The sequence below is a fragment of the Rhineura floridana genome, chromosome 3 (assembly GCF_030035675.1).
Source record: "Rhineura floridana isolate rRhiFlo1 chromosome 3, rRhiFlo1.hap2, whole genome shotgun sequence".
NCBI lineage: Eukaryota > Metazoa > Chordata > Lepidosauria > Squamata > Rhineuridae > Rhineura > Rhineura floridana.
Genome location: NC_084482.1, coordinates 166,145,272 through 166,172,985, shown reverse-complemented (window position 1 = coordinate 166,172,985; position 27,714 = coordinate 166,145,272). Strand labels below are relative to the sequence as shown.

The following is a 27,714-nucleotide window of genomic DNA, read 5'->3' as shown; positions in this document are numbered from 1 at the left end:
CTGGTGATACCAATGTTGTAAACTTGAAATACATCTTGTTGGAAGCTACAAAAAACATTCCTGGGGTACCATCCAAATCTCACTGATTTCAGTGAGAAAGTTAAAGAAGTGGTTCAATGTCTGTCTTGTGGTTTCTGCAGGTTGACAGTTAAACTCTTCTGGAATTTGATACATGTAGTGTGCAAACGTATGATAAATTGCAGTGGGGCCTTTGTCTTTTTGTTGTTTGTTTTTAGATATTAACATATTTAACATGTGGACTGGGCTTCTTTTTGATTCTCTATGTTGGCAGGTCATTTCAGACTAGGCTTGCCAGATTCATGGCCTGAGACTGATCCTGTATCTTTAGGAGAAGAGAAAGTCAGCCAAGTGCAGGTGTTCTTGCAACACTATAATGGGAAAAACCACAAGGTGGAATTCTCTCTTCCCCCTGCTCAACTTTTAAAGATACAGAAGACCTTTTGGAGTCTGGGCCTGGCAACCAAGAGGTCTTCTGTATCTTTAAAAGTTGTGCAGGGGGAAGGGAGAATTCCACCTTGTGGTTTTTCCCATTAGAGTGTTGCAAAAACACCTGCATTTGGCTGACTTTCTCTTCTCCTAAAGATACAGGATCAGTCTCAGGCCATGAACCTGACAACCCTATTTCAGACACATATTACTATCCTTCGAAACAGTGAATCCATGAACACAAATATTAGTTAACTAGATTGCATGTCATAACTTTTCCAAAGGAGTTGGGAGTTTCAATTTGGTGCTGGTGCCAGGAATTCTCATTTTTACTGACCCCTAGACCTCTGAATTTCAGGGTTTCCAGGGGGAAGGGAATAACTATTAGTTAGCAGCCTAGATATGTCCAGTTCATTTAAACAAATGCATATACTTGATGAATACGGTGGGGAAGTCCTCAAGCTAAATATTCTTGTTACCTGATACAAATAGAATATGCAAAAGGAAAACATCTTTCCTTATTTTTATTGCTATGTTTTTAATGTTTAGAGAATAGATATGATCCCCTTTTAAAAAAACACAACAATATGATACCTTGCATTCATTCAAAAAAAAAGTATGTGTAAGAGGAAAGGCATTTGAAGGTTAAAGGCACACAGAAAATAAACTCTTACTTAGCAAGTGTTGCTGTCCTCCTTGCAGCTCCTCCAAACTGGATTCAGAAAATAAGTGATGCTCATGTGGCTATAGAGGAAAGCATCCACTGGGAGTGTAAGGCAAATGGGAGACCAAAGCCTTCTTACAGCTGGCTGAAGGATGGTGAACTGCTTCTCCCTCAGGTATGAGTAATGTTCAGGCTTTGTCCTTGGTGCTTTGAATTTGGTGACAGGATTTGTTCCGATGTGACCCCTCTCACCTCTGTATAGTTTGTTGTGGTTGAAAACAGAAATTGATGAAACCACATGGCCTTAAAATTCCATCTGTCCCATTGCAGACTTACTTCCCTGCTGAGTGAATGTCACAGAATCACCTTGAGCTTTCCTTGTAGTTAAAACAATGACACTTCAAGCCATACTTTTCAAAGGGAGAAATGACCCTCAGGCATCTAATTCCCAACCAAACGTTCAATGAAAGTTAGGCATTTAAGTGCCGTTTTCTGCCTTTGACAAGCATTTCTCTGAATCGAGTGGAAGTTAGAAGCTGTGGGACTCATTTCCAGAGGACATTTATTATAAGAAGGGTACATAAAATGGCTGTATATTTTTTTACAACTCTCCAGAGGAAGAAAAGTATAACTAATAATAGAAACACTAGTTAAGTGTGAACTTTGAAAAGAGTAAATAGGAATATTCAGGCTATAAAACATGTTCCCTGCATTCCATTTTTTAGCTTCTAATTTTTAATTGAACTTAATGGGAGGTAAACAAGCCCTTTGGCTTGTAATTGTAACTCCATTCCACTTCTTTAGATCTCTGCTAGAACCGACAACAAGGGAGTTGACCTACCATTAGCAGTGGCAGAATAAACTGCCTAAAGATTAATGATCTATGGAAAAGAAGGAAATCTCATTAGCACCCTTTCCATTCCATGTCTCACTAGAGGAGATCCTTTCAGGCTTTGAATGTTTCAATTATGTAGGCAAACTGAGCACATTATTCACTCTCCATTATAGTGACCAGCATTTCTTACCTCCACTTTGACAGTGTCTAGTTGCTTAGTTTCAATCAAACTCTAATAAAGATTCTGCACACATCAAATTGCAACCTCACAGACAAGGAGAAAGCCAGTCACTTGTTATATTATATTAGTGATATATGTTTGGCTGTTAAAATATAGCCAAACTCCTACTGAGCAGGGAAACACATTGCTGTACTTATTAAAACTGATAACATGAGTTCGATATCCGTAGGCTGACAAATGATTTCAGGGTCCTTTGTTCCACATGCTAATTTCACTGGCTTCATGCTGGTCACTAGCAGATGGTCTTGAACTTAAATTGTATCAGACTAAAGTAAGGATTGTTAAATGATTTACATCTTTAGGGTTTTTTTTCTCTTTATTCTGGTGGGATGAACTGCATACAATTGCTTTGCACCACCACTGAATGTGATTGTTCCCATTAACCTTCAAGGGAGCTGAAAGCTAATAGTTCTGCTGTTCCAAATGTTCTAAAGGACTTTCCTGGCTGTTTTAGACTATAATGCAGTATAGAAGTAGTTTTAGATGCAAGTTTATCTGCTTGAAGAGATTATTAATCCAAATGGTTTAGATGTTCACTCAGTAAGAATGGGAGAGAGTGGGGGGGGGATCCTGCTTAAATGGCATATATCAATTCTGGTGTTGGTTTTTCCATTCAGAATTTATTATAAAAAAGTACTTAATAAATAGATTGCATCATGTAAATTATCTTTTCCCAATCTTTGGGTCTCCAGATAGGGGCAACCCTACACTGGCTGCCAGCAACTGGCGCCCTAGGCAAATAGTGCAATCGATGATCCAAACCCCAAACCCCAAGGGCAGATCTTAGATGAGGTTTTTGGTAAAGTGAGAAACATTTTGCCCTTTATATTCTGTTTAATGTGTTTAAAGCATATTTATTTAAACTGAGGCATAATTATTCAGTTTGGCCATCCATCCATCTGTCCAACCAATATTTCTGAGACCAGATAAAATAGAGACACAAAATTTTCTGAATAGATTTTTACACAACAGCTAGATGATATTTCAGTCCAATTTCAAATAAAAATGGATTAAAAATTAATTATAAATGTTTGATTACAAATCCAAAATCGTCCATTAAACTATCCTGCTTTAACTGCCATTACATCCAATACAGAAAGAACTAAGAAAACTCTTCAATGAACTTTAACCTGTAATTTCAAACTACTCTGGATAAAAAACACTCTGTGCTCTTAAATTAGGACTTTTCTTGCTTTAAGTTTTGAAAGTTCAGTCACTGTTCTGTTAACATTGTAGCAAGTCCAACAAGCCTCTCTTGTTGAGCACAGATATGTTTTTATCAATTTTAACTTGATCAAAGTTAAAAGAATCCATAGAGCTATAAAAATGTTTGGAAAACTGTCTGGGAGTTTATTTTCACAAACAAACTTCATTACTTCTTCAGTATTAATCAACCATCTCTCTTAAAGTCACACATTTACAGAGAGAGTGACTTACAAGGTGGGTGGGAAGTTGAATTCTATGTGTGCCTTTAAAACAGTAAAAGCAATACTTAAATAAACAACTATGTATGGGGTCTCCACCCTCTTGGGCCCACAGACAACTTTTGAGAAAGTGTCATGGGCACTGCCACAAAAGGGCTGCCATAGGCAGGACAGGGCAGAACCAGTCATGAAATGGCTGCCATGTAAATACAATCCCTACTGCAAATACAATCCCTACTGCAAACAAAACATTCATTTCACAGAAGGCTTAAAGACAAGTAACTTGCCCAAGAACCTTAGTAAAAGGCTGAGGTGGGGCATATGAACCCCCAAACATAAAGCCATTCCTTTCAATCCACAGTCTTCTGTTCCAACATAACATCTATTTTACAGAAGGCAAGTCATTTCCCCAAACTAAATAAAATACACCACCTATACCATCATGCACACCCTTTCCCTTCCACACAGGCCCTGGGTCCTCCATTTTTTATTCCTCCCCCAGACCGTGGCTTAGATCATCCATAGTAATTACCTTTCCTTTGTCCACTGAGGCACAGGTACAGCTGCTAATTTACCATCTCCATACCTCTCCTTTCCTCACCTTGGAATCCACATGTTCTTCTGCTGGCAGTGTCCAGTTTGAACTATTCTCTCCCTTCTCTCTGCTGGTCCTGTCCAATTAGAACTGTTCTCTCAATTCTAATTAGTGTACTCATTGGAGAAGAAAGGCATAGTTTTAACTGGTCTCTCTGCTGGTAGTGTACATTTCTGATCCTGTGACCAATTATAATGGTAGAGGGCCTAAGAAAACTGTGTCAGTGACAGTTGAGAAAAGCTGGTGCCCATTATAATTTATAATTGTGCAATGAAGGGAGCAGAGACCACGGAGGGCACTCTGGAAGACCTCTGTGAGCTAGGGTTGCCAGGTTCAGGGCCTGAGACTGATCCTGTATCTTTAGGAGAAGAGAAAGTCAGCCAATTGCAGGTGTTCTTGCAACACTATATTTATTTATTTATTTATTGCACTTGTATACCGCCCCATAGCCGAAGCTCTCTTGGCGGTTTACAGCAATCAAAAACATTAAAACAAATAAACAATTTAAAAACATATTTTAAAAACAATTTAAAATACAATTTTAAAATTCAAAACAATATAAAAACAATTTAAAAAACACATGCTAAAATGCCTGGGAGAAGAGGAAAGTCTTGACCTGGTGCCGAAAAGATAACAGTGTTGGTGCCAGGCGCACCTCGTCACCTTGTACCTGGCAACCAAGAGGTCTTCTGTATCTTTAAATGTGCAGGGGGGAGGGAGAATTCCACCTTGTGGTTTTTCTCACTACAGTGTTGCAAGAACACCTGCACTTGGCTGACTTTCTCTTCTCCTAAAGATACAGGATCAGTCTCAGGCCCTGAGCCTGGCAACCCTACTGTGAGCACACCAGTGCCTTTAGGCTGTGTATTGAGGACTCTGGACCTGTAGTGTATGCTGGGTCAGTGTGGTATAGTAGTTAAGAGTGCTGGACTGGGGAAATCCAGATTCTAGTCCCTGCTCACTGGCTGACTTTGGGTCAGTCACTGACTCTCAACCTGACCTACCTCACAGGTTATTGTGAGGATAAAATCGAGGAGGAGAAGGATTATGTAGGCTGCCTTGGGTTCCTTGGAGGAAAAATGTAAGATGTAAACAATATTGTTGCGCGCCTCCCCTAATCTCCGAGCGGTGAGATTTCGGGGGTCCCTGTGCCCATCCAGGGTTTGGTTTCCTTTGGGAAGAAGGTCAGTGGAGACTGCAGTGTCTTTATGAAATATGGTTTGTTTATTTACACACATCCCAACCTGAGCTTAAGGATGGAGGGGTTCAAGGCATCAGCAGTTCAATATCCAGTCTTTCCATCTAGGTTGCAGGAGGCACCCCAAGGACCATGGGGCAGAGAGACAGTCTCTCCCTGCCCTGCCTTCCAGTTCCCAGCAATTCTCTGGACACACTAAAAACACAAAACTCTCCTGGGCTCCAGGAGGGGGGAAGGAGGCTCTCCTGAAGAGTTTCAATGACAAAAGGATCTCCCTGGCCCATTCACCGTTGCTAGGCAACTGACCGGCCCATTATCTAACCTGGCCATTCTACTTGGTTAACAAAAGACTCATTTGACCAGCAGAGAGTTCCTCATTCCAAGGCACAGGATTCCAAATCAGAGGCTGGAAAGGGGACCCACAGGAATCATCCATCCCCACCCCCATGCTCATAACACAACACCCTTCTCTGAAAAAGGTCTGTCCCAGACCTGCAAACAAACAACAGAATAACCGCTTTTCCTACAAAGAAATAACAGGTACAGGTTAGTTGTTGTTATGTGCCTCCAAGTCGATGACGACTTATGGCAACCCAATGAATCAGTGACCTCCAAGAGCATCTGTCATGAACCACCCTGTTCAGATCTTGTAAGTTCAGGTCTGTGGCTTCCTTTATGGAATCAATCCATCTCTTGTTTGGCCTTCCTCTTTTTCTACTTCCTTCTGTTTTTCCAAGCATTATTATATTTTCTAATGAATCATGTCTTCTCATTATGTGTCCAAAGTATGATAACCTCAGTTTCATCATTTTAGCTTCTAGTGATAGTTCTGGTTTGATTTGTTCTAACATCCAATTATTTGTCTTTTTTGCAGTCCATGGTATGCACAAAGCTCTTCTCCAACACCACATTTCAAATGCATTGATTTTTCTCTTATCCACTTTTTTCACTGTCCAACTTTCACATCCATACATAGAGATCGGGAATACCATGGTCTGAATGATCTGACTTTAGTGTTCAGTGATACATCTTTGCATTTGAGGACCTTTTGTAGTTCTCTCACAGCTGCCGTCCCCAGTCCTAGCCTTCTTCTGATTTCTTGACTATTGTCTCCATTTTGGTTAATGATTGTGCCAAGGTATTGATAATCCTTGACAAGTTCAATGTCCTCATTGTCAACTGTAAAGTTGCATAAATCTTCTGTTGTCATTACTTTAGTCTTTTTGATGTTCAGCTGTAGTCCTGCTTTTGTGCTTTCCTCTTTAACTTTCATCAGCATTTGTTTCAAATCATTACTGGTTTCTGCTAGTAGCATGGTATCGTCTGCATATCTTAAATTATTGATATTTCTCCCTCCAATTTTCACACCTCCTTCAGCTTGGTCCAATCCCGCTTTCCGTATGATATGTTCTGTGTATAGATTAAATAAATAGACATTGAAATATACATCATTAAAAGCATAGTCATATTACAGTCTCATTTCCACAAAAGTACAAAAACAGTCCATTCCCTTACAGCACATCTTCAATTAACTGCTCTCTCTTTAGGCTTCCTCTTCTTTCTTGGAGCTCCCAGTCACAGTTCTGCATCCAACAGCTTACCCAGTCCTCATAATTCGGCAGTGGCCAAGATACTGAGTTCCTGGCATGTTTAAGCATGCCCTCAAGCACACGCACATTTTTCCTTGCTCCCCTAAACAGTGGTACATAAACCCACAATGCAACAATCACAGAATAGTAAACCTTAACATTAAAACCTTATTGCAAAAACCTATCAACATAATTCCTAAAAAATCATTAAACAGCTCATATCCCCACACTCATGCAAAAAGCACAAATCAACAGCATTTCAAAAGGCAATACTAAACCCATCAGAAGAATTTCTACAGCAAATCAGCACACAGTCCCATCAGTACACAGTCCCATAAGCACAAAGCCTACCCCCAAACCATGCGGTCGGCCACATGGTGCTTTGTCTTGGGGCTTCATGGAGTTCCCAGTCCAGGCTGATCCCTGCTGCTGCCTGCAGGGGGTTGGGACTCATCTCCAGGAACAGATTTGTTTCCTCATCAGCACATGGCAGACTGTAGCCATTTTCTTTCCACTCTCTGCCCTGGGAGAAGTCTGTAAGCCAGTCCACTTGGTCTCCTGCCCCAAACTCCAAATCAAAGTTCTGCCACAAGTCTTTATCTTGGGGGATCTTCTTCAGGATTAGCTGGCCTAGCCCACCCAGGTTGGCAGAAAGGAATCTCTGTTCTCCCTCACAATCTCCAGTGTAAATCATGGGCCCAAACAGAGGCAGGTAACCCTCCCAGTGTCTCTTGCCCTCCAAACCCACAGGCGCTGGGTGCCTCTCACTGCTGTAATTTGCCCAGGGACTGCACCCATCATAGGAGCCACATCCCACCCCATAAGACCATCATGGGGCACCCAAGGGGCAAAGTCAATTGGGGATTTTATCTCACCCATCTCTCCAGGCGCTGTGAGCTCCTCTTGGACTTGTACGCCCACCTCAGGGCTCTCCTGCACTTTCACTTCCACAGCTGGCACACATGGAATGAAGAAATCCATTAACAGCTGTTTTTCTCCAGCCTCTAGTTCATCTTTCTCCAAGGCTTTTTCGTCCTCCTGCACTACTTCCTTAACAGGCACACAGGGAGCAGAGAAATCTATCAGCAGCATCTCTTCTCCAGGCTCTACCTCACTTTCTTCCGAGGCCTCTTCCTCTTCACTTTCCAACCTGTCCTCCTTCAACTCTTGGGGCTTTATTTCCAGCTTTCTACTATCTTCCCCCCTGGCAGGCTCCTGGACAATCAAAGCTTCTTCCTTCTCCGCTACTGACTGCAACTCTTTACAGTCCAAACCCTCCAGCTGCCCATCTACTTTCTGGATCTGTTTAGCCACCCCAGTCTGGGTGCTCTGCAGCTAAACTCCTAGGTCACTCTCGACCGCTTGTAGCGGCTGATCATGCAGGGCTCTCATCTCCTCACATGGGGTCTCCTTTTCCTCTCCAAAGATGCTTTCAGATATCTCTCCCATTCATTGCCAATGCTCCTGGCGCTCTTGTCACCTTAGCTCTGCTTGCTGCTGGAACATCAATCTCATCTGTTCAAGGAGAGTTGCTGTTATCTCTTCCATCTTGATTCAGGCACACCTTGCTCCTAATGCTTCTCCCAGGAAACTCAGTCCCGCTTCTGACACCAGTGTTGCACGCCTCCCCCAATCTCCGAGCGGTGAGATTTCAGGGGTCCCTGCGCCCATCCAGGGTTTGGTTTCCTTTGGGAAGAAGGTCAGCGGAGACTGCTGTGTCTTTATGAAATATGGTTTGTTTATTTACACACATTCCAACCTGAGCTCAAGGATGGAGGGGTTCAAGGCATCAGCAGTCTAATATCCAGTCTTTCCATCTGGGTTGCAGGAGGCACCCCAAGGGCCATGGGGCAGAGAGCCAGTCTCTCCCTGCCCTGCCTTCCAGTTCCCAGCAATTCTCTAGACATACTAAAAACATAAAACTCTCCTGGGCTCCAGGAGGGGGGGAAGGAGGCTCTCCTGAAGAGTTTCAATGACAAAAGGATCTCCCTGGCCCATTCACCGTTGCTAGGCAACTGACCGGCCCATTATCTAACCTGGCCATTCTACTTGGTTAACAAAAGACTCATTTGACCAGCAGAGAGTTCCTCATTCCAAGGCACAGGATTCCAAATCAGAGGCTGGAAAGAGGACCCACAGGAATCATCCATCCCCACCCCCATGCTCATAACACTATTTTTTTTTAAAAAAGTCTGATTATGGTTGGGCTGGGTTGCTATTACTACCCTGCCTGTGGCTGCAACCACACTGACTTGACAAAAGGACTCTACCACCAGTAGAGTTTGTTTTGTGATTTTTTTCCATAAGGTTTATGATGCTCGAGTTGGTGGAATTCTGAAAGAAAAGAGTTGGCAGCAATACAGCAGTGCCAACATTCATGTGGACCCCTACATGCATGAGCCCCCTCATATGTAAGGCCCAGGGCAATTGTCCTCTGTGCCCCCCTTTAAAAGGCTCTTATGGACCACCTTATTTATTATTATTGTAATTCATGTTCCTTCTGTAGACACATGGGAATTAGAATAATGACAGATTCAACTAACCATCCAGCTAGCAGGAGCCATTGGAAGGATTCCTGCTAGTGGAACATGGCTTCCCCCCTCACCTTGACCATTGGCCCCACAGCGCACAGGGGAAGAGAGTGGAGATTACTCCATCAGGCAAGCAAAAATGTTTGTGCTGGCAGAATGATCTCATTAGGGCTACATAGAATTGAAAGAATGACATCTTCATTATTTTACTTGTATTTTTACACATTTGTGTTTTTTCCTCAAATTTGGCCCTCCCCTTAACTTGGCACCTTAGGCAACTACCTAGTTTGCCTATATGGACAGGCCTCCCCTGCCCCCACATGTTGCTAGACTACAACATTCATCAGCCCCAGCCAGCATGTCCAATTGTCAAGAGTTATAGGAACTGTAGACTAGCAACATCTGGGGACCCATAGGTTGGGAAAGGCAGTTCATAACTTTGCTTTTTTAAAACTTTGATATTGATTCTGCCTACCATGTTAAAATATTGATATGATTACAGCAATGAATAAATTCTGAATTACGAAGGGTTTTTTAATGACTGTTACTCATTTGCCATTTTACAGGAAAGAATTCTGATAGAACATGGAACACTCACCATAACCAGCGTGAACCTGTCAGACACCGGCATGTATCAGTGCGTGGCAGAAAATAGGCATGGGACCATTTATGTCAGCGCAGAACTGAGCGTAATTGGTGGGCTCCTTTTTCTTAACAATTATTGAAAAACCTCTGTTAGCCTAAGTGTTTTTGCTATCTCTAATGAAGTCCACAAACAATTAATATTACTTTTTATCAACATTTATATCCCACCAGTCTAGGCACAAGGCTCACTCAGAGCAGCTTGAGCTCTTGCTGTGTTCATATCATACTAATTGTCCACATATATGAACAAGTCATAAATACAACATATTTGCTGCCATTGGTGTTGTTTTGCTTTACCTGTTCAAATATATACCTTTTTGGAGGGGTGGGGGAGACAGATGACCATGTAAATGTACGTTGTCTAGTATAAGAAATAGTTGATGTAAAGCAGGAAAGGTTCTGAACTTCCCACCATCAGGAAATCCAGGCATATTGCATATTCTGGGGAAATGTTGTAGGACAGGGACTGACATGTTTCACTTCTACAAGATCTTTTTTTAGTAAAACCTTGAGGCCCAGTAGTCAAATTCAGGTGCAATAGAAACTTTGAGGTTGGGTGGGGAGCAAACACTGGAGGGGCACATGTTCTGCCCAGGAAATTGTTTTCTTTACCAAAACTCAGCTCACAGTCCTTTCACATATAAAAATCTACTGGCTTCCCTCCATCCCCACTCATTTATTCATTTCAGCAGCCTAATTTTGGAAAGGAGAAAGCCCTTTGTGTTAATTGCTCTTCTTAAACTGTTGGCAGTCAGGAACTTTTAAAGATGTATTGCAAATCACTCAGAGATCAACCACCAGATCCTTCTGCCTGTCCCTGTCTAAGGTACACACTCACTTCTCCCAGAATGCTAACTGGACCTTTGGGGCCTCACAGTGGACCTCTATGCAGGAAGACATGAGAGTGTTGAACAAACTTTCTGTCTTGTCTGCCATTACTGATCGTCTCACTGAAGAACTCCAGAGTTCCAAGAACACAGTCTGAAAACCACTAATATAAACAGTAGCTTTATTATTATTATTATTTATTTAATTTGTCTCCTGCCCGTCCTCCCAGCAGGAGCGCAGGGCGGCAAACAAGGCACTAAAACACTTTAAAACGTCATAAAAACAAATCTTAAAATACATTAAGACAAAACAGCGTTAAAAACATTTTAAAAACTTTTTAAAAAGGGTTAAAAACATTATTAAAAACGTATTAAGCAATTCTGACACAGACACAGACTGTGATAGCTCTCAACTTAAAAGGCTTGCTGAAAGAGGAAAGTCTTCAAAAGGCACTGAAAAGATAACAGATGGCGCCTGTCTAATATTTAAGAGGAGGGAATTCCACAGGGTAGGTGCTGCCACACTAAAGGTCCATTTCCTATATTGTGCAGAACGGACCTCCTGATAAGATGGTATCTGCAGGAGGCCCTCACCTGCAGAGTGCAGTGATCAACTGGGTATATAAGGAGTAAGACGGTCTTTCAGGTATCCTGGTCCTGAGCTGTATAGGGCTTTGTACACCAAAACTAGAACCTTGAACTTGGCCCTTGAGCTTTAATTGATTCAACCAGTTTCCAGTTTTGTGCAGTAGAAACAGCACTCTGTAGTAACTGTGTATGGTATAAATATAGGATTTTGCATTTTATTTATTTAGAAAATACATAAACCACTTGATCAAAAAGTTCTCTAAGTGATGTACAAGTGACTAAGGTTTCCTGGGTTGGTAGAGCTGCTTCTTATTTTCTCCTGAGCATCTGTATCTAAGCTGTTTGGACCAGATGGAACTTTAGACTCAGGCAAGGGCTGTAGCTCACTGGCAGAGCATATGCTTTGCATGCAGAAGGTCCCATGTTCAATCCTTGACATCTCCGGTAGTACTCTGAAAATCTCCTGTCTGAAATCCTAGAAAGCTGCTGCCAGTTGTGTACACTATACTGAGCTAGATGGGCTCAATGTGAGGCAGCTTCCTATATTCCTAAATGTAGCGGGTACCATTTCGTGACATTTTTTTCAGAAGGAAGAAAATAGCCTTTGGTGTCTTAGTATCTCCTGGCTGTGATTGAATCTTTCTTGAACAATAGGTGATGAAAATGAGCATGATCATAAGACTAATTACCCTGCTTTTAAAAAAAGTGAATGTCCCACAGCAATTTTTTTCCCCCTGTTATGGACCATGCTGTTCTACTAGACCAAAGTGAGAAGATGCCCTTCTCTTTCTAGATAGTAAGCTGTAGGTATTTCCTTGATGGCCACTTATGGCTGTTCATTTGTTTTTAATAACCTTTTAGGGAATATGCGAAAGACACACGTGCATGCATGGTGGGGGCATCGTGGGGGCTGAAAGAAGCAGTCCATGCAGTTTGTTTCTGGAACTGGCTAGCAAGAAGCAGTCATGGGAAGCTGCTAGAATGCTGCTATATCTTCTGGAAACTAATGCTGCTTTCGGTCTGGTACTGTCTGTGCTTCTTGCTTCCCTCCTGGCCAATCTGTATATTGGTAAATAAAAAAGTATTATAAAACACCCAATGTCTCTAGTAGTCTCTCCTCACACGGAATCTAGCCCTGTGAAGTTGCCTTGGAAGCTTGGAAAAGCAGGGAGTATGACATAATCCTGATCTGTTGGTGTGTCTTTCAACTGGGATTTTCTGAAACATTCACTAGCAAAAATGTGGATGTGGCATTCATTTACTGACCATCTAAACATGGTGCATAACCAGCTTCCAGAATTCACCACCACATGATGTAGTGATTGCCACTTGCTTACATAGGTTTTAAGAAGTAGTCAAATGGGTAAACTATGGGTAGAATCCAGAGGAGCTTCCTCCAACAGAGAAGAATAAGATCTCAGATTAGAGCGCAGAACCTATATGCCTTCCCTGAAAAAATAGCAGTTCTTTCCAATTAGCAGCACATACACACACACACCCTCACAGGAGCTTGCAAAAAGTGTGGGAAAATGCAAGCTAGCTGTTATCTACCACTGTGAACTCTTTAGCTACTGACTGAACTGCTCTGATATCACAGAAGTATGCAGATTTAAGGTGCCAGAGTTCTAGCTTATGTTTTTCTAAAATGATAATTCATGCCTTAGCCGCTATAGTGATTTCACTGGATGTTCACAAAAATTCTGATTCCTCTGAAGTAAAATTATAGCATAAATAACCTATGTGCAGAATGAGTTGTATATTGCTACTAAGGAAGGATTCAGAAAAAGGTGTAATAATCCTTTGTGCACGTTTCCCCAGGCTTCATTTGGTGTTACTTGACCTCTGTGAGACCTCCATAGTTAAGAGCTTGTCCTCCACCACTTTCTACGCTAGCCTATATTTCTGCAAAGGCTGCTGAATGAAAATAGTACATACACACAATTTTACCACTCCATTTGCAGGCAGCAATTGCAGGAGTATTTTGGGGGGGGAGAGGGGGAAATTGCTGAGAGGTTTGTAGTGGATGTAGTGGAGCTTTCTTTAATAGTTTCTAAAGTGCCACTGCCAAAGGCAGTGGCATGACTCAGTTTAGCAACCACAAGCTGAAAGATGTAATCTCACCCCCCACCACTAATGCCTGGGATGTAGTGTTATTCCAGGGCATTCTGGGGGATAAATGGTGCTTGCCACAGAAAATGACTCCTGTGGTTAGTTGTGTCCCTCCTGCTTTCAGCAATTCCTCCCCCACCCACAATTTGCAGTCGTGCTTCATCCCCATCCAGTCTGAAGGTGCTTCTCATGGTGAAGGGGCATGTTGGAGAAAATCTGCATACACTTCCTCATGAACTGAAACTCTGATAACGTGTCTGATGTTGACATAAAATAAGGGAAGGAATCAAGCACGTGTAGGGTTTAGTGCTAAATGCTAAGTGCTAAATACACATGCTAAATGTACTGTGCGAGCACAAATCTTGCTTCTACACATTCACACATATCAAATGTACACACTTGGATTGTTTGTTGGTGAATCGGTGCTAAAGAATTCTCCACAAAATTGTTGTCAGCATAATGCTTTTCTGGATCAAGAATAATATATCCAATTGCCCCTTCCCCTGGCCTTCCTTGCCAAACCATCTTTCTTTCTGCTGCTATCAGATGTTCTGCTCACTTGTACTACTGTAAGAAACCTCTTATATGAAACAAAACTGAGAATCAATACACAGGTTTCTTTTCAAAAGAGTGAATACAATTTGTGATTAGATAGTGTTGTTTTTGATATATTTCAAAGAGAATGTTCCATAGTGTAATTCTGATCTCATCTGAAGAAAAGGGTTTAAGGTGGGAGTTTTTTGTTGTTTTTTTTTTAGTTTTCTTTGTTAGGCATCTTTTATTAATAAGGTTAGATGCTTACACACATACACACACACACACAGAGAGAGAGAGAGAGAGAGAGAGAGGGAGGTCATCTTGCCATTGTTGCTATTGGAGGAAAGAAAAGTAATGTTCAACAAATTAGAATCCATCGCGTCAAGATCTATTAGACATGTTACCTTTCATATAAAAGAAATCCGAGTAAAGCCATAGATTCTTCTTCACGCTGCTCAGCAGCTACTGTACAAGTTTGCCTTGCACTGATTGCAAATTATAGCATAAAATCAAGGACTTCTATTTTGTCTTGTACTAGACTGATCATAGAACATCTAAAGAATATTACTTGTACCCAGAATACCTGAAGGTCTCTGAATAGATAAGGGCAAGAGTGGAGGAAGCACTTAACGTGCTGTCAGAGGAAATGTGACCTTCTGACTGGTTTTGAGTTCCATCTAGCCGAGTATATCTACTAAATGAATGAAACCCCTCATATCTCATCCAGATGCTAGCAATAAGGAGATGGGTCTTGGAGGAGGTTGTGTATGGCTGTAGAGAGGGGCATGTATGATCACAACAAATCAATGGGCAACCACAACTCCACAGTAACTAGGCTCTAGCCATGACCAAACATTTATTTATTCAGGGAATGTTTTGTTTATTACTTGTATTTATAGCTCATCTTTCACCAAATGGTCCCAGGTCAGGTAAAATATCACAATTAAAACTAACCAATAATAAAGTTAATAAAACATTAACAATGCAGGATTCCTGCATTGAGCAGGGGGTTGGACCCGATGGCCTTGTAGACCCTTTCCAACTCTACTATTCTATGATTCTATGAAACATCAGTGCAGCACATCAGTGCAGCAGAAGGGGGGAAAAGCCACTCAACCAAAGGTTTGTCTATAAAAACAAATCAAGGCATTTTGCATGGGAAGCGAATAATGATTTTATACATACATAAAAAAGCTCAACACGTTTGTGTATTTCAGTGTGGTTCTCCATGCAAAATGTTCCCTTGATAAAGAAGCAATTTCCAAAACACGTTAGAACATTTCCATCTGTTTTATTCTTTGTCTTTTGTGCAGCAGCTATTCAAGTCCCTGTGATCATTTCTATAACTATATATTTATTGAAAGTTTTCCCATAGCTGTAAAAATAAATTCAGTGGGATGAACATTTAAAAAGAGAGAATGGGGAATTCTGTGTTTTACATTTTAAACAAGTATATGTACAGGAGGGGAGATGTACTGGTGTCGGTGGTAATAATAATAATAACAATAATACATTAAAATGTATTTTTATCTGCACATGAGATGGCTTATTCTGTGGTTAAAAAGAAAAAAACACACCTCTTCAATAAACAATAACAGACCAAACATATAACAAACCCCAACAAAATTAAGAGCTGTCCACTGGGCATCTATAAGCAAGAGCTAATATTATCTTTTTCCATTTCTGATTTATCTATATGCCATAACAAAGAAAAGTGAGCAATGAAGTAGCAACATTGTTTTGTTGTGAGAATCTATCATTATTATTTGATTTTTGAGCCAGTGTCTTTGTTCAGTACTCATCAAAAGACTGCAACCTTCACAGCACCGCTATTTTAAAAGAGTGTAGGAAAAGAAGGTATAAATACATTGAATCCTTGTCTATCTGCATCTTCTGAAACAAGCCTTCTTAATTTTTTGCTTTTCTCTTATTTTTTCTTTCATTTCTGAATCTGTCATTGACAGTTTTGTACACACTTCCACAAAAGAAATTATTTCATTTTAGCATTGTCATAATGAAAGGCCAAAATAATAATAATAATAATAAATTTTATTTCTAGGCCGCCTATCTGGCCGTGTCAGCGGGCACTCTAGGCGGCGTACAAAATCAAGTAAAATACAACATATAAAATACACATATAACCCAAGAACTTTGATATAAAATTAAACTAAAACCACCTACAGCTATAGCCGATGAAATTAGGCTGCCCCAGGGATCTTGTAGGCCTTATAGCTTCAGCTATGTTTGCGATCACATATGAGCCATGGAACGTTCCCTCGCATTGCTGTGCTGAGGTTGCGGGGAACAGTGAGTTCCTAGTAGAATCAAGAGCTCACTTATAGCTGTGAATTATTACACCAAAATGGATAAGGAAGTTGCTGCTTTGCTCATGGGATCAGTGTGAAGCCAGGATGAATGTGAATTGTGCCTGCTAAGGACTGACTTAATACCTTGTAATGGATGTGCTGGCTATATCCTAAGCCCTTGAGGAACTGCAGGTTTGGATTTGCCAAATCTTATGTTTGGTATTCTTTTACAGTGTAAGGACTGCATAACATGCTGTGCACCTTGTCTTCTCTGAACAGTTTCTGGCCATGTCCTATAGCACCAATTCTCTCCAGGGTCTGGGTGAAATCTTGTTGTGTTTCCATCTCAGGCTGCCAAACATCTATAATTCCCGAAGGATCACTAGGCAGTGGAGGTATTTTGTGCAGGCATCTGTCAGGGACAGTGACTTGTGACTAAAATTCAAGCCTTTCTCTCTAGCCACTGTACTAAGGAAGTATATTCTCAAGACAGCGGGTGATGGTCAATTTCACTAATTTGTGCCAGGGCTAGAATTGGGATGAAATTTGAAAAAATGAGCCCACACATTAGATTCATCCACCACTATATACCTATCAGAGCAGATAGTTTCTATGCAGCATCGATTCTGCCCCCTGTCAGTGTCAACATGACCAGAACATCAGTTACTTATGTAGCATTAATCTATTAGATTTCTTACCTGCCCTTTGCCATAAGGTCCCAGGATGAGCTACAATAAAATATACAATTATAATGCAAATAAAACAGTTACAACCATTAAACAAGAAAAGTGCAACAACAATTAAAAACAGCTCCATATATAAAAGAGTTCAAATAGTTTCAATACACAGCTCCATTTAAAAGGCCTGTGGAAAGGTATTTCGCAAAAGAAGGCATACAGACGCACCAGGATTTCCTAACATGGTCAAACTTAAGCGCTAGCAGATGTGGGGGACTCTCAGAAGCATAGCCATTGTCCAAGAAAGAATGGACAATGAGCCCTGGTTGGTTGGCTAAAAGGAGAGGCACTATTAGTTGGCTATCCCCCCAAAAGATGTTCCGTTGTCCATTGTTCTGGGGATTGATCAAGAAAATATGTTTGAATATGTATTATTCTTGAGTGAATTGGAAGGAAACATTGACTTGGATCAAGAAATCCTAGGAGTTGAGTTCCATTCATGGGATAGTCCCCCAGACAGAATGGCAATGGGGTTCCTCTGCATCTTGTGACCCCTTAAAGAGTAGTCAAGATGTTGGGGAACACTCTGGAGTAGCATGGGAAGTGGAGTGGGCAGTTGTAAGGGGAAGGAGGAATTGGGGGGAAATGCCTTTCCTCCCCCCCCTTCTATCTTCACTGGATCAAAGGACCTTTCATGAGTGGAAGGAGCACTGTTTGTTGACAAATCCAAGCCACTGTTGCAAGGGAAGTGCTGATCCAGAAGTAGGGCTTGATTCCTTTGTTCAAGATGGTGGTGTCTTTCTAATCTGCAGAAAACTTCAAAAAATGAGCCCTTGTTATGTTTAGCTACATTTATTTTATTTTATTTTAAAGTAGTATGTTTTGTTCCTCCAAAAAGTTGCCACAGTGCCAAGAGACGATACTGAATGTGGAATGAATAGATGTCCAAAATATATTAAAAGTGAAACATGAAGTATTGCTGTCCAACAAATTCATTGCTAAGTCTGCTATAATTAGAACATTCTTTAATTAGAGCTCTCATATAATAATACACTCTCCTTTACTTTGAATTAAACAGCTATATTCCCTACTAGGAATACTGGTACCTGCCTTTTACTGATAATTTTTAATGCAGGCAGGAAAGAAAGACTTAATTATAATTCTTTTATATTATGTTCTTTCATCCTATTATTCACAAACCTCACGTTTGCCACTTGAGTTCAGTCACTATATGTTTTCTAGAGTACTAAGCAATACTATGATGGTCAGACAGATTACTTGCCGTATGGGGAAGTGAGTTAGATGGAAAACAGAGTTGATTTCAAGTTTTGTAATGGATTTTTTATTGGATCTTATTATGATTATTTATTCTTGCAATCCAGTAAGGATAAGATTTTATTTTGGTTTTACCCTTACCCTGGAAAGCTTAGTTATGGCACCCCTTCACTCATCACTATTGGCCTTGTGTCTTTTGAGCCCTTAGGGAACCACCTTGATTCTTCCTATCCCATTTCTGCTCATTTTGAGGAACAGTTGCTTCTCCATGTCTCTCACATCTTGACAAATGTCAGTGCCATCTCTCCTTGCCTCCTGAAGCTGGACTCCTTTCCCACCTCTTCCACAGCTGAAGGAATTCTGCCATGTGTTGCCTATTCCTTTCTCTCCTCTAGCATTAGATTCCTCTTCTCCCCTCCCCAGCTGTTGTAGAATATCAGATAATATTATTTGTTTATATTCCGCCCTTTCTTGCAGTAGGAGAAATAGTACTACAGATGAAAGGGCTGTCCTGTCTATTGCAATAGCAAATAGAGTTGGAAGGGGCCTTGGAGGTAATCTACTCCAAATCCTTGCTCAATGCAGGATCTGCAATGCTGGATGCAATAACAGCATCCTTGACATGTGGTTGTCCAGCTTCTCCTTAAATAGGAGAGCCCACCATCTTCTGAAGCAGTCTGATCCCATATTGAACAATTATTACCATAACGAAATGTGCCCTAACTTTTAGCTGAAAATCTGATTCCCTGCAATTTCCACCCATTGGTCCTAGTCCTGCCTTCAGAGTAACAGAGAATAAGTCTCCTCCATCTTGCATGATAATCCTTCAGATATTTGAAGACCTTAATTTTCTCTTATCCAGGCTAAACATAGTCAGCTCTTTCAACCATTCTTTATAGGACACGGTATCCAGACCCCTCACCATTATTGTCACCCTTCTGTGGACACACTCCAGTTTGACGGTGCATTTCTTAACATGTGGCTCTCAGAACTGAACACAGTACTGCAGATGTGGTCTGATCAGCACAGAATAGAGTGGAACATCCTTTGATCTAGACATTTTGCTTCTGTTAATGCTGCCTAAGATTTTGTAGCCACATCACATTGCTGGCTCATGTTTAGCTTGTGATCCACTAAGACATCTAGATCCTTTTTCATCTACAGCTGTCAAGCCCAGGTCTCCCCCACCCTGAACTTATGTCTGGGGGTGGGGGTGTAAGTAAATGTGGGCCTTTACATTTTTCTCTGCTGAATTTCATCTTTTTGGTTTCAGCCCAGGGTTCCAGACTATTAAGATCATTTTGAATCTGGCTTGACTTTTCTTCTGTGGTGTTAGCTATTGGGGGGGGGTGCCTTGCAATTTAAAAAAATGTTTCTGAGTTTCTCTGTGCTCTGTTTGCTTCCATATGTGTTTCAGGTTCTGAGCTGCTCTGTATAAAACAAAGCTCAATATAATGGGGAACCTAAAATAGCTATACGGTTTATGCCTTTTGGCCAAAGTAGATAAAAATTTCAGGCACAGGGGTCCTCTACAAACTAAACTTGCAAAATTGGAGACAAAAAGGTCTAGGGGCTTTTGTGGAGGAAGTCAAAATGATTCACTTTCTTCCATAATCCTTTTTGCTGAATGGAGAGTGCATATTGGTCTCTTGCTCTCTCTTACCTTAAAACAATTAAGAGGTGATAAAGAAAAACATAGAAACATAAGGTACAAAAAAAGGGCAGAAACAATAGAGTAACATGAGGCTTTGTGGAGGGCCTGATCTGACTTGACAGATTTATTGCACTTTAATTTGGAGAGGGAGACCGTGATTCACCCTGATTCACGTCATTATTTAGCCTTCATACAGAGTCAATTCATATTCCTGTTGGCTAGCATTCTCAACTTCGTTTTTTGTGTCAAATTTGAGAAACATCCCTCTACACTGTCATCCAAATCATAGATAAAAATGCTGAACATCACAGGGCCTGGTATCCACTCAAGACCTCTCTTCTGCAGGCACTGATCTAAGGTTGCTCAGTTGTGAGGCCAGTCTAGGTATGAAGACTGCCCTGGGGGAGTTCCCAGTAGATAGAGCAGGTGACCCTGTTGAAGCCCTTGTCACACTGTGGAACAGTGAGATGTGTCGGGCTCTTGACACAGTTGCCCCTGAGCACCCTCTCCAGCATTGTGGGGCCCTGTTTGCTCCTTGGTACACCAGTGAACTAAGAGCAATGAAACAGACTGGGTGATGGCTAGAGTGCAAGTGGCAAAAGACGTGCTGTGAGGCTGATTGGGCATGAGTAAAACATTAGAACCGTGCCTACTGTGCAGCGGTGAGGGCAGCGAAGAATGCCCACTTCTCTGCCTCCATCACATCCTCAAGTAGCCGTCCAGTGGAGCTTTTCCATGTTGTTGACTGCCCTGGGCTTCTGCCGGGAGGAAGGGCGGGATATAAATCAAATAATAAATAAATAAATAAATGAAGATGAGTGAAGTGCTAGAAGATATACACTGGATGTGGGAGAAGTGGCACAAGGGGCTGTAAAAACCCAAGATTTTCTACAACAGAGAAGGATGTGGATAGTCTAGTAAAGGGTGGCACAGTTTCAGTCTTGCTCTGTAACAGTATGCTTGACTTTGAATTATACATATATGTAAATTGTGTGGAGACAATATAGTAGAATCCTCATACTTTAATCGATTTGCAGACAGACTTTATTCTCAAGAAGTCGCCATTTACGTTAGTGCTGATTCACACATACACGTGCACCTTTTTTCTGTCTCATCATTTGAAGACTTATCCTTCAGTGACTCTCAAGTATATGTGTACGCTGCCTCTATTGAAAATAGCATGTATGAGGAGATGTCAGGTGAGATGGAAGGTCTGGCTTTGGGATTTTATTAGGGATAGCAGTTTTACACATGCAAGATATCACTTAATGTTGCAGACATGGTATGATGAGCATTAATGGAAGCCATTCAGCTTCTAGGGAGAGCCACATTGTTTCATGCTCCACCTTTCCTAAGCATGACAGAGAGTTCAAGTTAGCCTTCACAGTATAGGTCTCCTTTAGAGGACAGGGGACTTGAGACTTATAGTGCCTTTGTAACAATCCTGCAAACTAAGACCTCCAGTATAGATGCACTCTAGTTGTTCAGGCTGACATACAGATAGTATCAGTTTGTGAGAAGAGTGGCACATTATTATTATTGTCTTTATTTATACCCCGCGCTTTTTCCAAACTGGAACTCAAGGCGGCTTCCAGATAAAAATAAGTACATATCATTAAGAACCTATAAACATATAAAACATCTAAACATATAAAATCAGCATTAAAACAGGATTAAACTATTAAGATGTTAAAACCAATTAGATATACACTTAAAATACTGCAACCCAGTTTAGGAGCATACAAGTAAAACAACAACATACAGCATCCTCTTCAGTCACTACCCTTAAAGCCTTCAGTTCCAAAGGCCTGCCGGAAGAAAAAAGTCTTTAGCTGTCGGTGGAAGGACTGCACAGAGGAGGCCATTCTTGCCTCCCTAGGGAGGGAGTTCCAGAGCCTAGGGGCAGCCACCGAAAAGGCCCTATCTCGTGTCCCCACCAGTCGCACTTGTGAAGGTGCTGGGATCGTGAGAAGGGTCTCTCCTGAAGATCTCAGGGCGCGGGCAGGTTCATATAAGGAGATACGGTCTGACAAATAGCCTGGACCTAAGCCATATAGGGCTTTAAAGGTCATAACCAGCACTTTGAATTGTGTCCGGAAACACACTGGCACCCAGTGGAACTGTTGCAGCAGGGGAGTTGTATGGTCCCTGTAACCAGCCCCAGTTAACATTCTGGCTGCAGCTCGTTGCACCAACTGAAGTTTCCGAACAGTCTTCAAAGGCAGCCCCACGTAGAGCGTGTTACAGTAGTCTAAGCGGGATGTAACTAAGGCATGTGTCACCATAGCCAGATCAGTCTGGATGAGAGCACTTACATAAAATCCAATATCTGTAGCATCATTTCAATCATAGTGTAGATCTGGCTGGGATCCAGAGGGTTCGTTATGTGAATGGAAAATACTGCTTCTTATGCAAGAAAGGGGACCAGATTTTCACGGAGTCTCCCTTCTTGGTTCAGCTCTCCCCACATTTTCATGCCATTCCAGAGGCCTCCCTCAGGAACACAAGAACTTTGCATTTGTGCAATGACATATTTGGATGAAAGCCATTGTTTCATTCATGTGTTTATTTGGCACGTCTGCCCTCCTCACTGGTAGCCAACATGGTGGTCTCCAATGTGGCACCCTCCAGATATTGTTGGACTACAATTGACCAACCACTGACCATGCTGTCTGGGGCTGCTGAGAGTCTGGAGGGCCCCGTTGGCTATCACTCATATAGAGGCACTATTGTCAGCTCTACACTGCATCAGCAGTGTCAGGGGGGGCTGGAAATTCCTGGGTCTTTGGCAGGGAAGGAAAGTCCTTAGCCAGCAGTCGGGTTGTAAATCTGCCAGGCCTATCCGAAGCGTACTTGCCAAGTCAGAAGTCCAGAAGCGAGGTCAGTGGAGGTCCGGGATCAATTGCCAAGGAGGTCAGTCAAAGAGATGCTGCAGGGAAACTAGGTCTACACAAAGCCACGCCTGACATTGCAGTCAGCAACAAGCTGCAGCCAAGGTGTGCCTTATAAAGAGCAGGATGGACAGCAGGTGTGAGCCCTCAGCGTTTGGGCCTTAAGGAGACAGGCCTGCCTCTCTTCTGCCTGACCTTCTGCTGTCTACGTTCTGCAGGTGAGGGGGGAGTATCCTGTTCACTGTCTGTGTCTGGCTGCAGGGCCTCTGCTGTCCCTGGGGTGCTCTGCAGCTGAGGGGCAGAAGGAGCTGGATTCTCAGGAGGCTCCTCCGTGTCTCCTGCTGCTCCTGGGTCTGCTGCTGTTACTCCCGAGTCATCCTCATCTGAGGAGTCCTCTGACGGGGCCATGACAACTATGACATTTGCTTGTATGTATGTTTAATAGTGAGGGGATTCAGCTAAAAATTCAACCTTTTTAAAAAAAGAAGTTTGACGATGGTTCTCATTTGTTCTAAGCCCTCTTCCCTGTTGTCTTTCAGCTGTGGGTCCAGATTTTTCAAAAAACTTCTTGAAAAGATTGACTTTTGTTAAAGTTGGTGGTGATGCAACTATCGAGTGTAAGCCTAAAGCTTCCCCGAGGCCTACCTTTACTTGGAAGAAAGCAAAAGAGATCCTAAAAGAAAATGAGAGGTAATATCTGAAAATAACTATTGCTTGCATTTTGTGACTAGTGAAGTTTTTATCCTTTCCATGACTACTGGGTTGAAAATGAATGTGAAAAGTACAGGTGTTCAGTCTGAAGGTAGATTCCTGAACTCACTACACCCTGTTCCGCCCTCTTCACAGACAGCAGTATTTTTGCTTTGAATATGTTCAAGACAAAATGCCATTTTAGGGAAACCTTCCCATCATTGTAATTCTTAAGAGTCTGGGTAAACAACTTATTTAGGAATCAATTGGGCAATTGCAATGCTTGGCTTGTCATTTTGCCGTGGCAGCAGGGGTGGTGGTGGTGGCTGAGTTAGAGTAGTGTATGACAACCTTGCAGTGTTGTGTGGTGTTCTTAACCTGCCATGTTGGGGCATTTTGAGGAGATGGAGGAATGCAGAGATGTGTGTAGATGGTAGGAGCAGTGTAATTAATTAAGGGCTGGAAAAGGTGAGGGGAGCCAGAGAAAGAATGCAGGCTTTCAGCTGTGGGTGGAAAAATGTCTGGGTTCCAGGTAGACGGACAGCAAGGATAGAACTAGGAAATATGTTTTTCAGAGGTCATATCAACCCTGGCCTTGGCAGTGCTCAGTCACCAGGAATGGCAGACCTGTTCTTTGGTTGTAGTTACATATGTCTGCCACTTTATTTTTTGTGGGGAAGTATTTGCTTTGCCCCACTCCCTAGAAAAAATCCTGCAAATGTCCATGGCAATTGGTATTGGTGAGAAGTTTATCTCTATCAAGGGGTGGGGGTGAGGATATCGGGCTCACTGTATGAAGGTTCATAATAAAACGATATCAGATGAAAGATTTTCCTTTTAAAAAGGCAAAAAAGTTATCTTCTTATCTGATTCCTCTATTGCTATCTTTTTCTGGAAGGTATGTCAGTGCTAAACTCCCATATGTAAAGTACTGGAAGGTCTCAGTAACACTTAACATTTCATCAGAATTTAAAGCTCATTGGATCTTTAAAAGGCACCTGAATATTGTATCCAGAGTTGTCAAGGTCCATTGCAGAAAGCTCTGTAGCTGCTAGCCATGATGGCTGTGTACCACCTCCAGCACTGAAGGCAGTATACCACTGAATACCAGTTGCTAAGGAGCACAAGTGGGAAGAGTTCTATTGTGCACTCAGGTCCTGCTTGTGGGCTTTGTGACGCCCTTCCCTGGCTCTCCCTGTCAGGTTCCTACCCGCTCGTCACTAGGCACCACCAGGGACTCCACCAGTCCGGACTGTCCTTTCTTATGGTTTCTCTCTCCGCTCTAGCACAGACCTCACCAGATCCCCCTGCTAGGCAGCACCACCAGTTACGTCCTATAACCAGTATTCCCAGAGACTCTGCCTGAGTCTCTCTCAATCAGGTTACCTCTGTGACTGCGTGCTTAAGCTGTCCCAATCCCTTTGATCTATATAGAATGCATATAATTCTGGGTTGTTCTGGATACTTGTGGTGTTATATTCTTCCCTTCACCGCTGCCACCAATTGTTACAGTTTCCCTTCAGCCTTGGTAAGTACCTTGCCCTCCCCTCTGGTCTGTATATTCCCCAGCCAAGGATCAGGCCTCCGGTAAACCAAAATAGTGTTTATTAAATATTAGAAATAACAAGATTACTTTATAAAGGCACATAAGCATATGGTTTCATCTATTCCTGTGATACTTGTCTTAGTATTAATCCGAACTCCACACTCTCCCCACATCCACCTCCAAACACCCAGCTCCAAACACCTCTCAAACACCTCTAAAACCCACCAACGTCCACCCAGATTCAACTGTCATCCTTCCATTTATACTGTCAGCCATCCAAACACTCAGCCAATCATCCAGCATTCTACTGCTCATTTACTCCCCCCTCCTCTTTCATTCCACTTACCATGTATCTTCTATACAAACAGCACTTACCATATATACATTAATACAGGAACATCACAAGCTTCCCATAGGCATTTTGGTGGCCGTTGTGAGAACTGGACACTAGACTAGATGGGTCTTTGGTCTGATCCAGAAAGGGTTTATTTATGTTTTTAAAGCAATCATGCCAAACAAAACAACATACATATGCATCCCAGTATTTGGGGGGACTTACGTTAGACCTAAGTCTTAGGGATGTAGCTGTTTTGTGAAAAACTTGTCAGCATCTTCTTTGGGATACATACAGTCATGGGTTATATTTGTACAGAGTGGCTAGAGAAGTAATAAGGTGAATCTTATTGTGCTGCTGGGGATCTTCCTCTGCAGGCTGCCACTGACAGTGAAGCAGAACCAAGTGTGATGTTAGATGCTTGCCCAGGAGACAAAGCCTATCTTGAAAAAAAGAGTTTTATTGCTTTAGCTTTCTTATTCTTCTAGTGAAGCAGAGCTACTGTAGACTGCACCCTTAATGAATAACCTGCCCTGAAGGTGTCTCTTCCTGGTGCTTGAAAGCTGTACAATTGCATTATTAGGAATGTTGCCCTGGGGTACAATTACGTTATTGCAGTCATTAAAGATACTTCATCTCCATAATAATGGAAATCCTCTCTTGGAGGCATAACTGCATCAAAGTGAAGCTTAGAAGCCTCGCTCCAGAAGGTAAATTATGTATTGCCATGGAATAGATTTAGATATATTATATGCTAGAATACAACTGTGGAAAGCTCCCCAGCAGGTCTCTGGGCTGTCAGTGTTTACATTCAAGGGCATATCATCCTACATAATAAAATTTCTCAACTTATTGAAACCCCTTTCTTAGCCCATAGCAATGATCTAAGCAGGAATGGTGAACCTCTGCCCCAGAAGGTTGTTGTTCCCCCACCAGTGATTTTTCTGTGCCCTCCCCCAGTATTTCCTGACAGTAGCACAAGGGGGAACAGTTCATGAAGTGCATCAGGGCCCTGAAGGTGTGTGGAGGTCTAAGGATCATCCCTGAGGGATCAGTTTTGGGAGTCTTTGATAAGGTGATCATAGCAGCATCTCCAGGTTGAATATGCTACCACTTCTATCTTCTTGAGCATTTGCTACTTTTTGAAGAAGTGCTTCCAGAGTGCTCATTTATGACAGTTTCCATTCCGGAGTGCTTTTCCTCATAGGGAGGAGGGAGCAGTATATTGCCCCTGGGCACTCCAAGAGCGGCTCAACACCTCTCTGTCGCTTGCCGGCTGCTCTGATCTGCTCCTTCACAATGGGGATGGAAGAAAATCACTTTATTCGAGAGGATGTGATTTTCATCACAAATCACAGCAATGACGGATCCCCACTGATCAGAGCAATCATTAAATGAGGACGAGGGGAGGATAACAGTCCCCTTCTGATCTGATCTACACAGATCTGCTGAGAAGGGGAGGTTGTGTATGTGCCTTTGTGTGTGTGTGCAGTAACACAAGTCAGTGTAACATTTTACCAGGGTTCTACAGACAGTGTATCAGGAAGAAAAATATAGACCACAAAAGGGAAAAGGAACAGTTTGATTTTATTGAGTACAGAACAAAAGCAAATGCCCACAATGCTTCAACCACAACAAGACATATAATTACTAATCAAAGATGGCTCACTGAAATCAAAATTGCACCTTCAGCAAAGGTGGATGTTCAGTCCTCATATTTTCAGGCTGAAACAAGTATTGGACCATTTCTAGTCAGTCCAATACAAGGTTTCACCAATGGAATGGGCAGACCATCCTGCAATCTGTTGTCAAAGCCCATCTGCAGTCAATGCAGCTGGAACTAATTGTATTAGATGTTCAAATCCACTTAGCTTTCTCTTTTTCTGACCCCTCTTTATACCTTCTTTTCTCCTTATACTAGAATTTTCCATCTCCTGTGCTTGCAAGACTTGACTGAGGACCTCATTATATCTTTGTATTATTTCTTCAGCTGCTTCCTACATGTTATGATCTCTGTATAAACATGCGTGTCAAAGAAATCTCCCTCAAATATGGAAAAAAACCTTGATCCTTAATCTCCAAATAGCCCTGACCATCTAGCTTGCATATCC

At 42.0% G+C, this 27,714-nt stretch overlaps 1 protein-coding gene across 1 annotated transcript in view; it reads left to right on the top strand.

Annotated features, from left to right (window-relative positions):
* The window catches only part of LOC133380727 (contactin-4-like), a 604,583-nt gene that overhangs the window by 432,517 nt on the left and 144,352 nt on the right, over positions 1-27,714 (top strand). The window contains exons 9-11 of the mRNA XM_061618571.1: positions 1,150-1,286; positions 10,091-10,220; positions 23,573-23,723. Of these exons, the coding sequence (XP_061474555.1) occupies positions 1,150-1,286; positions 10,091-10,220; positions 23,573-23,723 (418 nt within the window). The remainder of the gene's footprint in view (positions 1-1,149; positions 1,287-10,090; positions 10,221-23,572; positions 23,724-27,714) is intronic.